Source organism: Pteronotus mesoamericanus, unplaced genomic scaffold (assembly GCF_021234165.1).
Source record: "Pteronotus mesoamericanus isolate MK-2021 breed Mesoamerican mustached bat unplaced genomic scaffold, CSHL_Meso_final scaffold_409, whole genome shotgun sequence".
NCBI lineage: Eukaryota > Metazoa > Chordata > Mammalia > Chiroptera > Mormoopidae > Pteronotus > Pteronotus mesoamericanus.
In genome coordinates, this window is record NW_026555316.1 from 278,683 (window position 1) to 295,809 (window position 17,127).

Consider the following 17,127-nt stretch of genomic DNA (forward strand, 5'->3'; position numbering starts at 1 on the left):
TCCACACGAAAACAAAAATTTACCACCTGTGGGCATGGACGGATTTCCTTCCAATCACACCAAAGTGTTGGACGTTGATTCTGATGTGTCCTCTGTGGCAGAGTCAGGTGAAACAGTGTTCAAGCCGAGGCTGTGTGAGGAACGCGCTACGTCATTGCGAAGACTGACCCATGTTATTTAGTGACTGAACTAGAAATTAGCGCAAAACTAAGACTTACCATGAGGCCCAGGGCGCTCAGAACATTTCTGTCTTTTTCTTTCCACAAAGCTGGTACTTACATCATCCTCCTTTATGCTTAATTTAAAATTATTTTCAAATTTTAAAACCAGAAAAAAAGACGTTACTACAGGACAACACTTTGTATTTATACTGCTATAATTCCCTTTTTTCCTTCTGCTACAGAATTTCTGTTGGGTATTTTACTCTAAAAGCTTTGTGGGGTCACTAGAATCAATCCGTTATTACTTTCTAGAAGCATATAAGGCATAACTATGGGCCAAGAATATAATGATAATGTTGCGCTTATTTTTGTGTGGCTAGATGGACCCTTTAAAGGCTCAGCCCAGCTCCCCTGGCCACCTGTAACGTGGGCACAGGTGTTTCTCATGTCTTCCTGGCAACAGATTTTTAGCATTTTGCTAAATACATAGGTATAAAGAGATTGTAAGCTGGTTCTTTTTTCTTTACGTTGCCTCGAAGAACACGAGCTTCAGGAAGGGAGGGGTGTTTGCCTGCTCCATTGCCTGCCGCACCCGGGTCCCTAGGACGACACCTGGCCGGGGGGACGATCACTCAGTTGTTGATTGCACGAGCGTAACGGACGATTCCAGCTGTTTCTCGCTGTGAAAACCAACGTTTGTCTTCTCCAGCGTGGGCTGTACTTAGCAATCCTACCCTAAGTCGCCCCGACTCCATTTCCCTCCTTTGTCAAGTGTCCCTTCACTAACTTTCACACTCTCTTTGTCTTTGTAAGTTAAATGTAGTTCACCTTCCTAGCCACCTGCACCGGGGTCCATGCAGCAGCCATCCCTCGAAATGGGAGGAAGTGCGTTAGACACCTGGGAGCCTTCCACACAGGACAGATTTGAGACCTCTCTGCCCTCCTCCGATCCCAGCCAAACAGCTCTCAGGTCAGAACACAGCTTGTCAGCCGGGCACGCGATCCAGGGAGTGTCAGGCGAGCTGCCGGCCACAGCCCCAGGAGGGGACAGGCATAAAAAAGGCGAAATCAGAAGTGGGGAAGAAGGAGAGTCTCCTAGTGACAGAAGGGCAGACAGGAACAAACGGGAGCTGGACCGGGCCCCCCAGCAGGTGACTCGATGGCGGAAGCTCAGGAACACAGCTAAGCAAGGTGTGGATGCCAGATCCACGGGGGCAGCAAGAAAGGAGTTTGGTGAGATAGACCCGAAGCGGGCATGACCCGCCGAGGCTCTCTGTGAGCGTCTTTCGGAGAAACCTCTCGGCCAGGTCCTCTGTCTGGGGTAGGACTCGAAGTGGCAAAGGCTCTAAGAGCGGGCAGTCCCGACGGCCCACCAGGACCAAATGAGCCTAGCAAACAAGTGGCGATAACTGTGCGACAGCATCTTCGCTGGGTGACAGCGTGCGCTTCTACAGTTCAAGGCCTTGCCACCCCAGAAGTTTAGTGGCAGATGAGTAACAAAGCATTAAGGGCCACCGTGAAAGGAGGGAAGGCAAGGCAGCCCTGTCGTGGGCAACGCTGGTCATTCCTGCTGCATTTCACACAACGTCATGATGTTCCAGACTCCGACCTTCTCCGTGTTGGGGGACTAGGGGCTTTTTCACCCTTTATTAATTAAAACCCTTTGTTTTCATTGGCTGTCCCTCGAGGCCTCCAGTTCTGGGAAGACAGTATCCAAATACCACTGAAACGGCTTGCAGCCCAGACGTTTCCTTAGCTCCACGCGCTCGCTGATGTTTCCATAGGGAATGCGCTTCAGGCCAGGCCTTCGCAAAAAAAACTGTTCCTAAATAGAAACAAAGAGTCCCATTAAACCAAACAAACAACCCTTTAGTCATCGAGTCATGACATCTAACACAGCAGTGTATAATTTCATCCTCTGAACTTAAAACTAAAACCTCCTGACTTCCTCTGTCCGGGGACACACGCAGAGGCTGGGGCTCACCCCGCACGGGCGCACGGCGCGTGCTGTGATGGATGGCCCCCGACAGAGGCAGGGCAGGTTCCCTTCCTCCTCCTCTCCCAGCGAAGCTCAGGAACAAAGCCCCTCCCTCCCCCATTCCGACCAACACCTCCACGGTTTCTGGAATGGGGGGTGATGTGGGGCTCAAGGGCAAATCAACCCTGGAAAAAGCCAGCCTGGGTCTCAGGGCTGGCTCTGCTCATTGTATGAGCTCGGTGACCTCGGCCCCTCCCCGTGTGAGGCTGCTGTGAGGGCCGAACACCTTCATGCCTGCGGAGCCTTGGAGAGATGCGGGCCAGCACCTGGTGTCACGTCAGTGCCGGTGTTAATGGCCCCACACCTGGTTGGTCCCCTGTCGCACTCTCCTGGAAGGGAACAGCAAGCATGACTGTCTAGCGCACTCGCTCTGCCCCATGGTCAAAGCACTGTTCTACGTCGACTGGAGCCCCCTGCATGTTCCTCTGAGCACTCCCAGTGCCCGGCGTGTTGGAGAGGACTATTGTTGAGGGAGAGGAGCTTGCTCATCTAAACCGGCATGTTGCGGGCATGCCACGCTGGCTCCTCCCGAGGACGCCTCGGCCGCTGGAGGTCTTCGCCATCTTCTCTCCTAGTCACTCCTAGTTGCCCGGGGTGGTTGGTGCAGGGGGTGGGCCTGAGGGTGGGGGAGGGGTGTGGCATGAAAGCAGCGAAGTCCTCAGGCAACCTGGCCCTGTTTGAAGCCTCCTCTGGTCCAGCGTCACTCGCTGACTTTGCCCCAGTGTGGTGCCATACAACCCACTGATCCTGCCAAACGTGCTATTCCTTCTAAGTCAGGTGGAACGTTTTGTCACTGGATCTTCTGGGAGATTTAGTAACCTCCATCCTATCGTCTTCGAGTCAGCTCTTTAAATCGTGGCCGGAGCGCTCCAGGGCGTGAACAGGAACCGAGAGCACGATTTAGCGATGAGCCCAGGGCTGAGAAGGTTCACATCTTATCCCTGCTCATCACTGCTCTCCGGCTTCTAAAAATGGGTATGTTTTACCTTTGTAAAACTAATTGTTTAAAAATCACAAAATAGAATAAACACGCAGAAGGCACACAAAATAGAAGTGTGCAGCTTCACGGGTTCCTGGAACCTCCGCCCTGCTAACGCTGACGAGGCTGAGAAACAACGTCACCCGGGCCAAGGAGCCTCCACCTTCTGCTCCCTGGTCAGCGTTCTCTCTCTGTGTTTTAAATGCCCCTGATTGCGGTTCATTGCTTTGCTTTGCTTCCTCGCTTTGGTATCTAAATGCGCGTACAAAGATTATATAGTTTAATTTTACCCATTTGTAACTTAGAGAAAAATACAGCAGTTTCCGTCGTCGTAGCAACTAAATATGTCACATTTGCCCATTCTCCTTCTGATGAGTATTTGGGTTGTATTCCTCTGGGATTGACGGCGCTGTGCATAAGCACACTTGTTACGTGTTCTGGGGCACAGAAGCATGCATTTCTTTAGAATGGAGCTGTTGGGTCATGGGACAGTCGTATCGTTTACTCAGTGTCGCCCAACTGTCTTCCGAAGTGACTTTGTAATGATTAGCATTCCCACGGTCCGTGTCTGAGAATTCCTGTTGCGTGCCGCCACCTCGTCTTACCAGGTTTATTTTGTGTGCATCTAGGGGGCTATCTATCTAGAAATACCTCCCTGAGGTTTTAATTCACATTGCTCTGATTGCAAAAAAAAAAAAAAAAAAAATTGCATTATTACTTTTATAACTTAAAATAATAAAGAAATACTCGATCAAGGCCAGGACGTACACTATGATGGAGAGATCCTTATACGCTTCTGCCCATGTATCTGAAAGGGGGCCCTGTTGGGGTTACTGTCCGTATGAGCCGCGCATGGATTCTGGACGGACGGCTACCAAGTTGGAAGAGCCGCACCCCACGCTCTCTGCACGTGCACCCTACTTTTGGGGCCTGGCAGGGGCTTGCGCCCTGGGGAGATGACTCCCAGGTCAGCAGCAGCCACATCGCTGGGAGCTTAGTGGTGGAGGAAGAGGATCTAAAAGCTGCCGGTGGGGATGGGACTGGGGGCAGGTGTTCGCTTCAGAGGGACCAAGCGTAGGGTGGGAGCGGTAGGCCTAAGCAAAACAATAAAAACCCTCTTGTGTTGATTGATTGATTTCTAAGCATCTTGAGTTTTTCCTAGACATTAAAATAAAAAGTAAGGTTGCCCTGGCTGGTGGGGCTCAGTGGATTGAGCGCCAGCCTGCGAACCAAAGGGTTGCTGGTTCGATTCCCAGGCAGGGCACAGGCCTGGGTTGCGGGCCGGGTCTCCAGTAGGGGGCGCGCGGGAGGCAACCACACATGGATGTTTCTCTCTCCCTCTCTGCCTCCCTTCCCCTCTAAAAATAAATAAATTAAATCTTAAAAAGAATAAATAAAGGAAGGGGCAAGTGTAGCCGTTTAGCGTGAACCAAATGAGACGAAGGTCTGGAGTTGAGCAGACGGATGGCTGAAGGGGTGCCTCCGATTGAAGGAAATCAGGGACAAGAACCAAGCCTGGGCCCCGGAGAGGCGGGAGATGGCTTACTCAGGGCACGCCCCTCAGTGTCCCTTACTCCTCGTTCGCAGCGGACACGCATCCTTTACCTTGTACTCATCCAGCCAAACATGCACCAGCCTGAGATTGTTGTGCATCATGGCTTTGAAAACTTCGGTGCGGTTTTGGGTGGTCTGCTTCACGATGTGTCCTACCCGGGAGCAGGGCAGTATAAACAGCTGGCCTCCACACATCCAGATCTGGACACGAGAAAAACAGAACACGTCTTCACGTGCGTTTCCTAGTAATAGGCACCCGCTGAATTTTTTTTAAATCCTCACCTGAGGATGTGTTTATTGATTTTCGAGAGAAAGAAACGTCAGTGTGAGGGAGAAACATTGATCAGTTGCACCCCACATGCGCCCTGACTGGGAAGTGAACCCACAATCCTTCGGTGTATGGGACGATGCTCCAACTGACCGAGCCACCGGCCAGGGCCAACTGCCGCATCGGTTTACAGACCTAGCAATAGCTCACACTTACGAAGTCCCTTATTTCATTCAGTCCCCACAGCCGCCCTGTAACGGAGGTGCTGTGGTTATTCCCGTCTGGGGGATGGAGAAACCAATGCCTGGGTCAGCGGAGCAGCTTGCCTGGTGGCAGGGAGCTGCAGGCAGCCGAGCGCAGGACTCAAACTCAGGGAATCTGCCCCACAGGCTCGAACATGAAGCGGTTCTGCCCCTCTCATGCATGACCCGGTCCGATGCTCATTACGTGTGAAGGGCGGCATGAAAAATCCGTCTTAAGATATTCTCAAACAATATAAGGAATTATTAGACCATGTGAACCCCCGGTGCGGCTTCATTGATACAGAGTAGCCGATGTCAGGCCTGAGCCCCAAATAGCACGCGGGTGAGACGACAGAATTGACAAGAGCTGTCTCGGAAACACCCATGTTTAAGAGACACACAGAAGAAAGTCCCGTGAAGGAAACAGCACCAGCAAGCAGCGGAAGGGGATCCAGAAATGTCCTAAAATCCCAGAGAAGTTCTGGAAAAGATGGCTCTACAGCGTCAAATTCTGCAGTAACCTCAAGTATGTTGAAGACCAAAAGCCATCCATTAGAGATATCATTATTAAACTGGTGACAGCACCCAGCCCTGGCTGGTGTGGCTCGGCGGATGGAGCGCCAGCCTGTGAACCAAAGGGTCGCCAGTTCAATTCCTAGTCAGGGCACATGCCTGGGTTGTGGGCGAAGGTCCCAGTAGGGGGCGCTCAAGAGGCAGCCGCACATTGATGTTCCTGTCCCTCTCTTTCTCCCTCCCTCCCCCCCTCCAAAAGTAAATAAATAGCCTCCCAGAATGACGTCACAGGATGCCGAGGGCCCTCGGAATGTTGGTTTACTGGAATGAAGAGGAAGCGAGACGTGAAGTATAGACAGGCATGGATGGTCTTTTCTTGGGGAAGACAAGGTTCCATCTCTTGGTTAAAGACCACGGCCAGGGTCAGGAGAGCACTTTAGTTATTTATTAATTGATGTTTGTTTGCAAAAAGAGAGACCCAAAGGTACTTAAAAGATAGGCAGGGGCCGTGAGGAATGGAGTGGGTGAAACTATTGAAGCAAAGATAATTGATACATTTGAATAATACGTTAGCTGTTATAATCTAGCGAGAGGAGCTATAGAACCAGAAAAAAAAAAAGCCCCAACCACTTTTCAAATATGAATGTATCGTTCACAAGATTGATTTTAGTCTGAGGCAGAAGAATGTGCCTGTGAAGTGATTAGGTCCTGAAAGGGGGAAACTCCAGGTACCACATTCTCAGAGGGAAGTAATGAGGTAAGGACGAAACGACCGAAGAAAAGGGGCAAAGACACGGGCCTTATCAAATAATGGCGGTCAGGGGGGAGGACGTGAATGGAGACAAAGCAGCGGTGAAAATAACGCAGCGACGGTGCCACCACACAGGGGCTTGATGGGAAAAGACACCGGCCGACACATTCCCATATTAGCAATACAGTGTCTGAAGGTTTATGAAACAAGCCGGAACTTAAAAGCACCTATAAACGAGTGAACAAAGCAACCAGCCAAAACAAGAGGGAGGCCAAATCCAAAACAGGAAAAAGACAAAAGGCGGAAAATGACAACACTGAAGAGAACTATAGTGAACAACGTAACACATGCTAAGACGACTTGAACTTCAAAGTAGGACCTCGGCAGATGCCTTCGCAGAGTAAAAGGGACAGGCGGCCACATTTCAACTCCAATAGTAGCGGCTGCCTCTTAATCAGCTCCTATAAACTCATCAATTAAGCTGTTCTCTCCACACCAACATTCTTGACTGGGCAAAGAGACAAGCAAGACAGGGAAAAGTGAGAAAAAATCATGTTAAGAGTAAAAACAGTGAGCTCACAACCTAGATTTTTATGCACGGTTCATTACAAAAATCTATTACAGTTTAGTCAAAAACAAATACCTATGATAAAAGTGCAATAAACGTTTGGATAGTACCTTATACTTCCTTTGGGGTCTCTCTCTCTCTCTCTCTCTCTCTCTCTCTCTCTCAGAATATCTACTTTATACTTTATTCTCTGCCTGAATTATCTCATGAAGTCCTCATAAAATTCCAAGAATGGCATTTATAGTTATTCCTACTTAAGAGGGGAGGCTAGAAAAATTAACGGCTTGCAAGGATCATACAGCGGTAGAGCTGGGACCTGGTCTAAGGTCTGATATCACAGGATTTTTTAAAAGTCGAATCTACTTTTAATAACTGAGATGCAATTCACACACCATAAGAAATCACCCTTTTAAAGCATAGAATGTAGGGATTTTTGGTGCTTCCTCAAGATTGTGCCATTAATCCCGGAACATTTTTCACCCCCCAAAAGAGAAGGCTGGCAGCCGTCAGCTGTGACTCTCCCTCCTCCAGCCCCCGGCGACCTCAGATCTACTTTCCGTGTGTACGTGTTTGCTTAGTCTGGACATTTCACACGAAAGGACTCCAGTAAGTAGGTGGCATTTGTGCCTGGCTCCTCCCACTGACCGTCACATTTTCTGGGTTTTGTTGTAGCAAGTTTCCCAGGATTTAAGGGTCAGGAGCCCACTCTATGCCCTCTCTCGAGCTGTCTCGTCTCACAGACAGAGCCGCGAAGACCTGAGGTGGCTCAGGTGCTCAGCGGCCTCTCGGACCCACCTCCTAACACTCTGCTCTGTCCACCACGCCGCCACCCCCGAGACAATCAGGAGCATCAAAAAGAGGTTCCACAGCCAGTTTAAGTTGTCTCTTAATGTGACGGGCCATGCATTGAAAATAACATAATGGCAGGACACGCTGACATTCTATGAAATGCTTTCCATTTTCACAAGGAGCCCCGCACGGCGTATGTTTCACGTGACACCCGAACGGTGCCAGGCACTCATGGGGACAAATGATATCATTGCCAAAGCAGATTACATGGCTTAAGGTTTGATTTCGCTCTGTATGTACAAAGGTGACTATGAAAAGCGATAAAATCTGAATTACCCTCAGTGAAAGTTCCAAATTTTCTCCGCCCCAGAGTTTCATGTCCTTGTCATACTGTCCAATCTCGTTAAAATAATGCCGATTTATAGCAAAAATCCCTCCCGCCATGGCAGGGGACCTAAGAAAGACACATACATATTAAATTGATTCTACAGACTCAGTCATTATGGATGTTTGCCAAAATTATATTGACTATTAATGATAACATAGTTAAAAGCTAGAAAACAAGCACCTTAACGAATTCCAAAGTGATCTTAATACAAATTTAAGTACAAAAAATGACTAAGTTGAAACCACAAATACCTAGATGTAGGCAGTGACATTATTTAGCCCTCACCACATTATATGAGCAATATACCAATTCTAAATGTCGTCTTGGTCAGAGGAAAAATTACCTTTAGACTCCGAGTTTCCCATGGGGGTGGCAATGGAATTGGGCAGTGGAGTTTAGAGTTCTAGGGGCATTCATTAAGTAACATTGTAATAGTTACATCTGGGAAAACTAACACGTTAACAAAGCATCTGTTTTTGTCCACCAACAGTGGGACTCATAAATGCCAAACTGAATAGTTTCAAAGGAGTTACACGTCTATTCGTACATTCATTTGTTCCAAAAAAAAATACCTATGAGACACCTGTAATACGTGCAAGATAAATTTGTGAGTCCGCAGGCAGAGGCGGGAGTAGGGACACCAGGCAGAGGCGGCTGCCGTGGTCCCAGAGAAAGACCATGGAATCTTGGGTAAGGGTACAGCAAAGATAGCAGTGAGATGCCGTCGAATTCTTGATATACAGGGGCTGGCAGGAATAACGCCCCTTTTTAGGTTACAAAATCATGAGCACGTAATTTTGTAACCTAATTACAAACGTTCCACAGACGGGCCTCCGAGGTCAGAGGGCAGCAGCCACACAGGCGCTGCGGGCTGGAGGGACATGCTCACGTTCCGTGGGAAAACTCAACACCTACTCTATTCTGTTATTAGGGACTGTTAGAAACAAGCTAACTTTCAGAAACAAGATAAATAGCACAATGTCATTAAACGCAAGATATTGAAGACATAACCTCTGCAAGCTTCCTTTTTATTTGTCCAGGTGCCCAATACGCACATTCTCCCGCATTTCCCCATAACCCACACAAAGCTCACCGGATGGGTCTAGTGGGTCCTTCTGGTCCACCCATCTCATACGAGAGAACATTATCCCACTTAAACTGTAGATTCCAGTTGAAAGCTCCTCTTACAACAGGGGAGGGCTTGTATTCCAAGGTCACGTGGTCAATGACATCGGTGATAGGACACACCACCGTCCTGCGGTCCTTGGCGATAGCATCCAGCAGGGGCTGCAGCCACATGTTGTTCACCTCGCAGTGGCTGTCCAGGAACACCAGCACGTCCCCTGGGGAGGCAAGGGCCAGCCAGCGTCAGTGCTTATGCATGAAACGCCTGGCAACCCCAATCACAGCCGCACACAACGGGTTAGTCAGGCATTTGCTACACGTTTGGCACTCGAGGTGCTTTCAATTCCATTGCGGGGAAAGGCAAGAAACACAGACCTTATTTTGTACCAAAAATGTAGGACATCATGTGCAGCCGATGCCCAGAAAAACATCTGCAGTTACAGAGTAGCTTTGGGGGAAGATTCTAAAGAAGCAGGTAGAACTGAGCTAGGCTTCAGTGAAAAAACAGTTTCGCTTGGCTTTGACCGATCTATTCAACTTAGCAAGTGTTGACGGGGAGGACACCTTCTCCCGTACTGACTGTGGGATGTAAAGATGCAGAACTAGTTTTGCTCTTGAGTTGAAGCTTTAATAAGGAAGGGTCTGTTCCGCTTAGAGAAGATGGGAAAGACTGGCCCGGCCACTGAAGAAGGCGGGTGTGGACACGCCCGGGCCGGCGAGGCTCCAGGGAGCGGCCCCCTGTGGCGGGGCTGTCCCCTGGTGCGGTCTTTTTGAGGACCATTCGTCAGTAGCCATCATCATGGAACATAAGAATTCCCCTTTGGCTAGGCTTTCTCCTCTTAGCAATTTATCCCATAAGCACAAGTACACGTTTGCGCAAAGACACAGGTACAAGAATGGCTGGGAAAGCACTGTGCGTGTGTGCGTGTGTGTGTGCGTGCGTGCGTGTGTGTTGGGGGGGCAGTAAAAATTAAAATCACCAATTGAAAAATAGCTGGCCCTGGCCGATGAGGCTCAGTTGGTTGGAACATTGCCTGGTAACCGAAAGGTCACTGGCTCAATTCTGGTCAGGGTACATGCCTGGGTTGTGGGTTTGATTCCCCAGTCGGGGAGCATGTGGGCGGCAACCTGTTGCTATTTCTCTCTCACATCGATGTTTCCCCCTCTCTCTCTGAGTCAGAATGAATTAAACCTTTTAAAACAGTTAAAAAAAAAATAGCTGAGCAAATTACAGCTACCCATTCACAGAATCCATAAGGAAGACCGTAGTGTGATTAAAAACTGATGCAAGTCTTCCATACTGTCATGAATAAAGTTCCAAAACATTAAAATTAGATTGAAAGAGTAAGTCTTAGGACAATAAAGACAGTATGATTCCATATACGGAGTGGGGAAAGGTAGGCTTACAGTTGTGAGTACGTGAAACACAGAATTTATTCTTGTATTATTATCTATTAATTGTTGTATTATTTTTCATACAAACAACTCTAAACCTACTTTTGCCCTACTCTGTACGTTTAAAAATCCGTAAAGTTACGTGTGTGGGTGCATATGCGCGCCCATTGATGGATAACATTTGCACAACATGGTGCACAGCGTTGATGCTTAACACACATACACATACGCGCACCCACGGATGCGTAAAACCGAAGGTCTGGAAACACACACGCTGTGCTGTGGCTCGCACTGCGTTTTGGACAATGACTGTGTATTGTCTGTGTTATTAAACAAGAGGATGTCTCCGTCGATGAGGCCAACATAGAAAAAGAGAATTCGATTTTGCTTTCATTTGGCCTGCTGCTCAGTAAGGAGCCCCGATTGCACTCTGGCCTGAGGAAATGCCCTGGATGTTGCCCAGGCCCTTTGCTTCTAGTTGGCTATGCTGCCCCAAACCTCTGACCCTCCCGGATTCCTGGAAGCTGGGGAGCTGGAGTGCGCGGCCCCCGGGACTCATCCCCCGCAGGCCTGCGTCCCTCTCCAGGAACCGGCCTTGATGGAGGATGGGGCCACCTTGGCCGAGGTGACGCCCCCCCCAGGGGCAGGGCTGTGCCCACCCACGCCCGGTCCCCTCACTCTGATGTGGCTCCTGGGGGCAGCCCCAGGAGGGGGCAGCTCTGGTCTCCGTTCGTTTGGGAGAGCCTGCCCTGAGGAGCCCACCTGGCAGCTTCCATGTCTTTGGATCCAGAACCGTACTCACGCCAAGGCCTTGTTCTCTCTGGGGCTCCCACAGTGACTAAGTGCGCTGCGGGGGAGGGGGGCAGGGAAGGCGAGGGGAGAGCTGGAGCTGGGCCCCTCAGGCCGAGGCCGAGGCGGGGCTCCTCTGCTGGGTCCCCTCCAGCCCGGCTGAGCCTCTCTGATGCTCTTTCCACCCAAACCTCCTTCCTTCCCTCTCTCCCTCCCCAGGCGTCGGACCAGAAGCTTCGGGTCCGCACGTCTCCCGCTCCCCTCAACCCTTCACAGACACGTCTCCCCATTTCCCCTTGGCCTCGTTCAGGACCCCTCCCACCCTGGCCTCAGAGTCTCCTGTGCCGCAGGCAGCTGCCCCCCGCCCCCGGCCCCCAGAAGTCTTGCTTCCCTCACTGCTTGGGAGGCCTGGGTGCCAAGAACACCCCAGCGCGTCCCCTGTGTCTGCGGCTGCGTCTCAAACTTTGTAGCTCAAACGAGGGGACCTCGTTCGGTGTCCTGTTCCAGGGGCTGACCCGACGACCTTTCCGAAGTTGACCTTTTCTTTGAGTCAAGAGATGGACATTTTGAAGCAGAACACGTTCAGGGTCAAGAGCAGCTTCAAGGCCCGTATGGCTGACACACATTTCCAGCCTGTGTTCCGCTGGGGGAGACACGCGGGGGGCGCACGGTGGGGGGGGGCGCTCCACGAGATCAGAAAGGCCCCGGAGGCGCGGACAGCGGCCGGGGCGCAGAGGAGGCGTCCCTACCTGCCGCCCGCACGGCGCCTGTCAGCCGCGCCTGAACCAGCCCCAGCCTCTTTGCGTTCCTTATTAGCTTAACTTTGCCCCGAAACAGTTCCAGGTAATGGTCTAGTTTTTCTTTCAAATCATCTGGGGGAGAAAAAAAAAAAAAAATCCAAGACTTGGCAACGTGTTACCAGTAACGGCAGACGTGAAAGCAGCTGGGCGCCATTCGGACTGATTCCTGAAAGCCGTGCTAACCCGCAGAGGGAGTTGCTTTAAGAGAAAACCTTATCCTGTGTAAGGAAGAGGACGAAGAGTGTTTCAGCACTGAAGTCAGCTATCCATATCCTTCCACTTCTAGTGAAAGACCTCGATTTTAATCCGTTACTCTTAAAATGTCAATAGAAAAGGCTTGGGTCACGGCATTTTGGCAGAAGGACAGTTGGTGCCCCTTCGTTTACCTCATGGAAGCACTAACCGCCCCGTGTGCCCGACACCGTAAGGACAGCAACCAGATCTTACGCGCCGCCGCCCCCGCCCCGACCCGTGTGGCCATAGCATCTAGCCCAGCGCCTGCCTCAACACCACCCAGAACAGTTCTCTGTGTTTTGAAACAACTCACAGCCCATCAGACACAGCATTGCCTTCCAAGTAGGTTAGGGAGATTAGTAGCGTTCTGTCTTACCAAATTCGCTCATGTCATCTACCAAAATAATTTCTTCAAGGAGTTGGGGTGGAGTGAGGTTCATGACACTGGACAGTGTCCGCAACAAGGCGTTAAATTCCTCATTGTGGAAACAAATGACAATGCTGGCAGTAGGTAGGTTGGTCAGGTAATGTTTTTTAAGGCACCTGCAGGCACAAATAAGAGGAAGAAAATGATTCATGTTTTGGGACCTCAGTTCCCTGGTTTCAAACGATATTACAAAGCTATAGTAACCAACACAGTATGGCATTGGCATAAAAACAGACATTTGGCTCAATGAAACAGACCAGGGAGCCCTGAAATAAACCGAAGAATATATGATCAATTAATTTATGACAAAGGAGGCAAGAGCATACAATGAGGTAAAGATAGTCTACTCAATAAATGATCTTGGGAAAACTGAGCAGCCACATGCAAAAGAATGAAACTGGACCACTAACTTATACCATACACAAAAATGAACCCAAAATAGATTAAAGACTTGAATGTAAGACCTGAAACCATAAAACTCCCAGAAGAAAACATCGGCGGGAAGCTCATCGACAATGGTTTTTTTGGCTCTGACACCCCAAAAAGGGCAACAAAAGCAAAAAGAAATAAAGTGCATTAAACTAAAAAGCTTCTGCACAGAAGTGAGAGCCGTGAACAAAATGACAAGGCAACCCAGTGGATGAGAGGAAATATTTGCAAATCACATACCTGATAAGGGATTAATATCTAAAAAATATGAAGAACTCATACAACTCGCCCTGGCAGCGTGGGCCAGTTGGGCGGAGCCTTGTCCCGCACACCAAAGGTTGCGGGCCCAGTCCCCAGTCAGGGTGCGTATGGGAGGAAACCAATCGGTGTTTCTTTCTCACATCAATATTCTCGCTCCCTCTCTTCCTGTCTCTCTAAAATCAATAAAACATATCCTCCATTGAGGATTTCTTTTAAAAGAAGAACTCATACAACTCAATAGCAAAGACACAGACCAAACAATACAATACAATTTAAAAACTGGGCAGAAGATCTGCATAGACATTTTTTCCAGAGAAAACACACAGATGGCCAACACATACATGAAAAGAAAAGATGCCCAATGTCACAAATCATCAGGGAAAAGCAAATTAAAACCACAATGAGACACCACTTCACGCCTTGTAGAGTGGCTGCTGCCAACAAGACAAGGAATAGCACGTGTTGGCAAGGGCGTGGGGAAGAGAGAACCCCGGAGCTCTGTTGGCCAGAATGACTATAACTTGGGGCGGCCATGGTGGAAAATAGCGGGAAGGCTCCTCAGAAAATTAAGAATAGAACTGCCTTACGATCCAGCAATTCCACTTCTAGGTATTTATCGGAAGAAAACTATATGACTCCCTCGAAAAGATGTCTGCACGGCCATGTTCCCTGCAGCGTTATTTGCAGCGGCCCAGACAGGGAAGCAACCTTAGATTCCGCGAGAGGATGAATGGGCAAAACAGCGGCGGGGTATGTGTAATATTCCATTAAAAAAATAGAACCATAAAAACAAAGGAAATCTTGCCATTTTCCATAGCACGAACGGACATTGAGGGCATTTTCCTAAGTAAAATATGTTAGACCGAAAAAGACAAATCCAGATGATCCTCACATGTAGAACCAAAAAGACAAAAACAGAAACAGCAATAACCCCCTCCTTCTCCCCTACTCCCGGCACAAAAACCAAGCTCATAGAAGCAGAGGACAGGTGGGTGGTTGCCAGAGGCTGGGGGTGGATGAAGTGACTAAGCGGGGAGATCAAAAGGCGCAGGCGTCCAGTTATAAAATCAGTCAGTCCTGGGATGTGATGCGCGGCGTCACGGCCGTAGTTAATGCCACTGTATTGCGTATCTGAAAGTTGCCAGGAGAGTAGATCTTAAAAGTTCTCATCACAGGGAAAAACTATTTTTCGTAACTATGTAGGGTGACCGATGTTAACTAGATTTATTGTGGTGATTATTTTACAATATATACTAACAGCAATTCATTATGTCGTACACCTGAAACTAATAGAATGTGCTATGCCAATTACATCTCAACGCAAAAAAGAAAAAATTAGCAGAAACATACATTTTATTCCTGGTATCTGGCACACGCCTCTCTTGGCCCAAGCTTTTACTGACAATGGTATTAAATCCATAGTTTATAAAGCCATGAAGAAGTTCTGGATCCATAATGTTAATATTCTTATCTACAAGAAAAGGTAAGTAGAGTCACAAAAGTATTGGCATACTACCATCACTTTGATAAAGGGGTGATGTTTTTAACTGTACCTATTAAAACTTATTTCTGTGAAAAACAGAAAGCTGTCTGAAACAAGTAGAACAAACTGTTTTAAAACTGTTAAATGTAGGTGGTCAACACACACACACCTGTTTTATTGTTTTTCATATATCGTACATAAAATATTTCATAATTTAAAAATTGAATTGGTCTGGAAAAACACTCTTTTACTCTTCCAAATATTATATTTATGGCATCTTTTCCCCCTTAAAATTCTAGCAGAGCCCTGACCGGTGTGGCTCGGCTGGTTGGGCATCGTTCGGCAAAGCGCAAGGTCACCCGTTCGATTCCTGGTCATGTCACACGCCTGGGCTGTGGGTTTGGCCCCGGTCAGGATGCAAACAAGAGGCAGCCAATTGCTGTTTCTCTTTCACATCAATGTTTCTCTTCCTCTTTCTCCCTCCCTTCTCCTCTATTTAAAAATGAATTAAAAATACAATCTTTAAAAAAATGGCTAACAGAGAAAACCAAAATACTCACCTGCTTTTAAAAGGGGCTTCTGCTCTTTAGCTTCCTCTTCGCTGGGTCTCTCCTCTCCTACAGGTTGCCCTGGTATTTGCCCAGAGCCGTAGATAGTTTGCCATGGCGATTTTTTATCAAGGGACCAAATCGACGTGGGACCCTGGGTTTCCTTCTGCTCATTGCGCTCATGATCGCGGTAAAAATACATACATAACAGAGTTGTCCAGATCCCAAATATCAAGGACCCACAGAGTAAATATTGAATTATGACATTTCCCATTGTAAACCTAGCATCTTTGAGGATCCATTTTTCAATGTCCTAAATTGGAAGGATTTGAGAGAAGCTATATTAGCTATTTCAATGGTGTGCAGGATCATTTCCTTGGCTTACATTCAATTTTCAGTGTTTTAAAAATCATTTTTCTATTGGTGCTTATCATATTTTTTGATAAGATAAAGTGTACTTCTTTCTGTTCTCCAGCAACCTGTAACACTGATATTCATAAAATTACATAACATCAAAATATACGACATGCTCATAAAACATATGCTTTCATCTAAAGTCACAGGTCCGTTCTGAGCACAGAGCTAAAGGAAATAATGTGAAAGAAGGTTCACTGGTCCCTTATACACGCTCAGTCTGTCTGGGGGTGATAGTGCAGGCCTCTATTTTTAAAATCTGATCTAACACCCGTCAGCCTGTTAAAAACATGAAATGTACAATATCGCCGGCTGGAAGGAATGGGGGCAACGGGAACCGATGGGACAGCAGGCAGTTAAGTTGAACTTGCACACACGGTGTAGATCCCCAGGAACAGGGCCTGAGGAGACTCTCACGGGCTGTGGTCAAGCATGTTCATAGAGGTCCTGCTCGCGGCAGAAACCGGACACAGCTTCAGGCTCCCCGTGATGGGGCCCTGAGAAAGGGGGGCTGTGCGTCAGCGCTGGAAACGCGCCCACCGCGGCTCCCTGTGTTAACATTGTAAAACCTCGGAAAGTGATGTTGCCCCAAAGCCAATCGGTTACGATGCTGCTTATATACATTTGGAAAACGTGACAAGCGGTGTGATTGTTAAAGGCGACACCGTATGCGGCCAAGGATGGGGGACAAACGGTGCCTGCAAACAGATACAAGTTTAGGGGGGCAATGGCTTCCGCCGGGAAGGGTACAGGGCAGGAACATAAGCGCTCTTGATGTTTTAAAAAAATTTTTTTAATCCTTACCCAAGCCTATGTTTATTGATGAGAGAGAGAGAGAGAGAGAGGCATCGATGTGAGAGAGATTGGTTGCCTCTTGCACACACCCCAACCAGGGATCAAACCCAAAACCTAGGGATGTGCCCTCACTGGGAATGGAACCTGCAGCCTTTTGGTGTCTGGGACGACGCTCC

General features: G+C 48.5%; 1 protein-coding gene across 1 annotated transcript; it reads right to left on the bottom strand.

Moving 5' to 3' along the window:
• Positions 1 to 1,830: 1,830 nt before the first annotated feature.
• On the bottom strand, positions 1,831 to 16,016 carry GALNTL5 (polypeptide N-acetylgalactosaminyltransferase like 5). The gene is made up of 8 exons (XM_054593415.1): positions 15,755 to 16,016; positions 15,062 to 15,182; positions 12,971 to 13,137; positions 12,310 to 12,432; positions 9,345 to 9,594; positions 8,200 to 8,317; positions 4,784 to 4,933; positions 1,831 to 1,986 (listed from the first exon to the last, which is right to left on the bottom strand). The coding sequence occupies exons 1-8, from the start codon at positions 16,014 to 16,016 to the stop codon at positions 1,831 to 1,833; spliced, it is 1,347 nt and encodes a 448-aa protein (XP_054449390.1).
• Between the last annotated feature and the right edge of the window lie 1,111 nt (positions 16,017 to 17,127).

Excerpts from the sequence above, each read along its gene's own strand:
- GALNTL5 (XM_054593415.1), bottom strand. The coding sequence starts at position 16,016 with ATGGGAAATGTCATAATTCAATATTTACTCTGTGGGTCCTTGATATTT. Across the intron at positions 13,138-15,061 it reads CCAGATACCAGGAATAAAAT|GTGCCTTAAAAAACATTACC; the intron begins GTATGTTTCTGC and ends TTGTGCCTGCAG. Across the intron at positions 8,318-9,344 it reads GGACCCACTAGACCCATCCG|GTCCCCTGCCATGGCGGGAG; the intron begins GTGAGCTTTGTG and ends TGTCTTTCTTAG.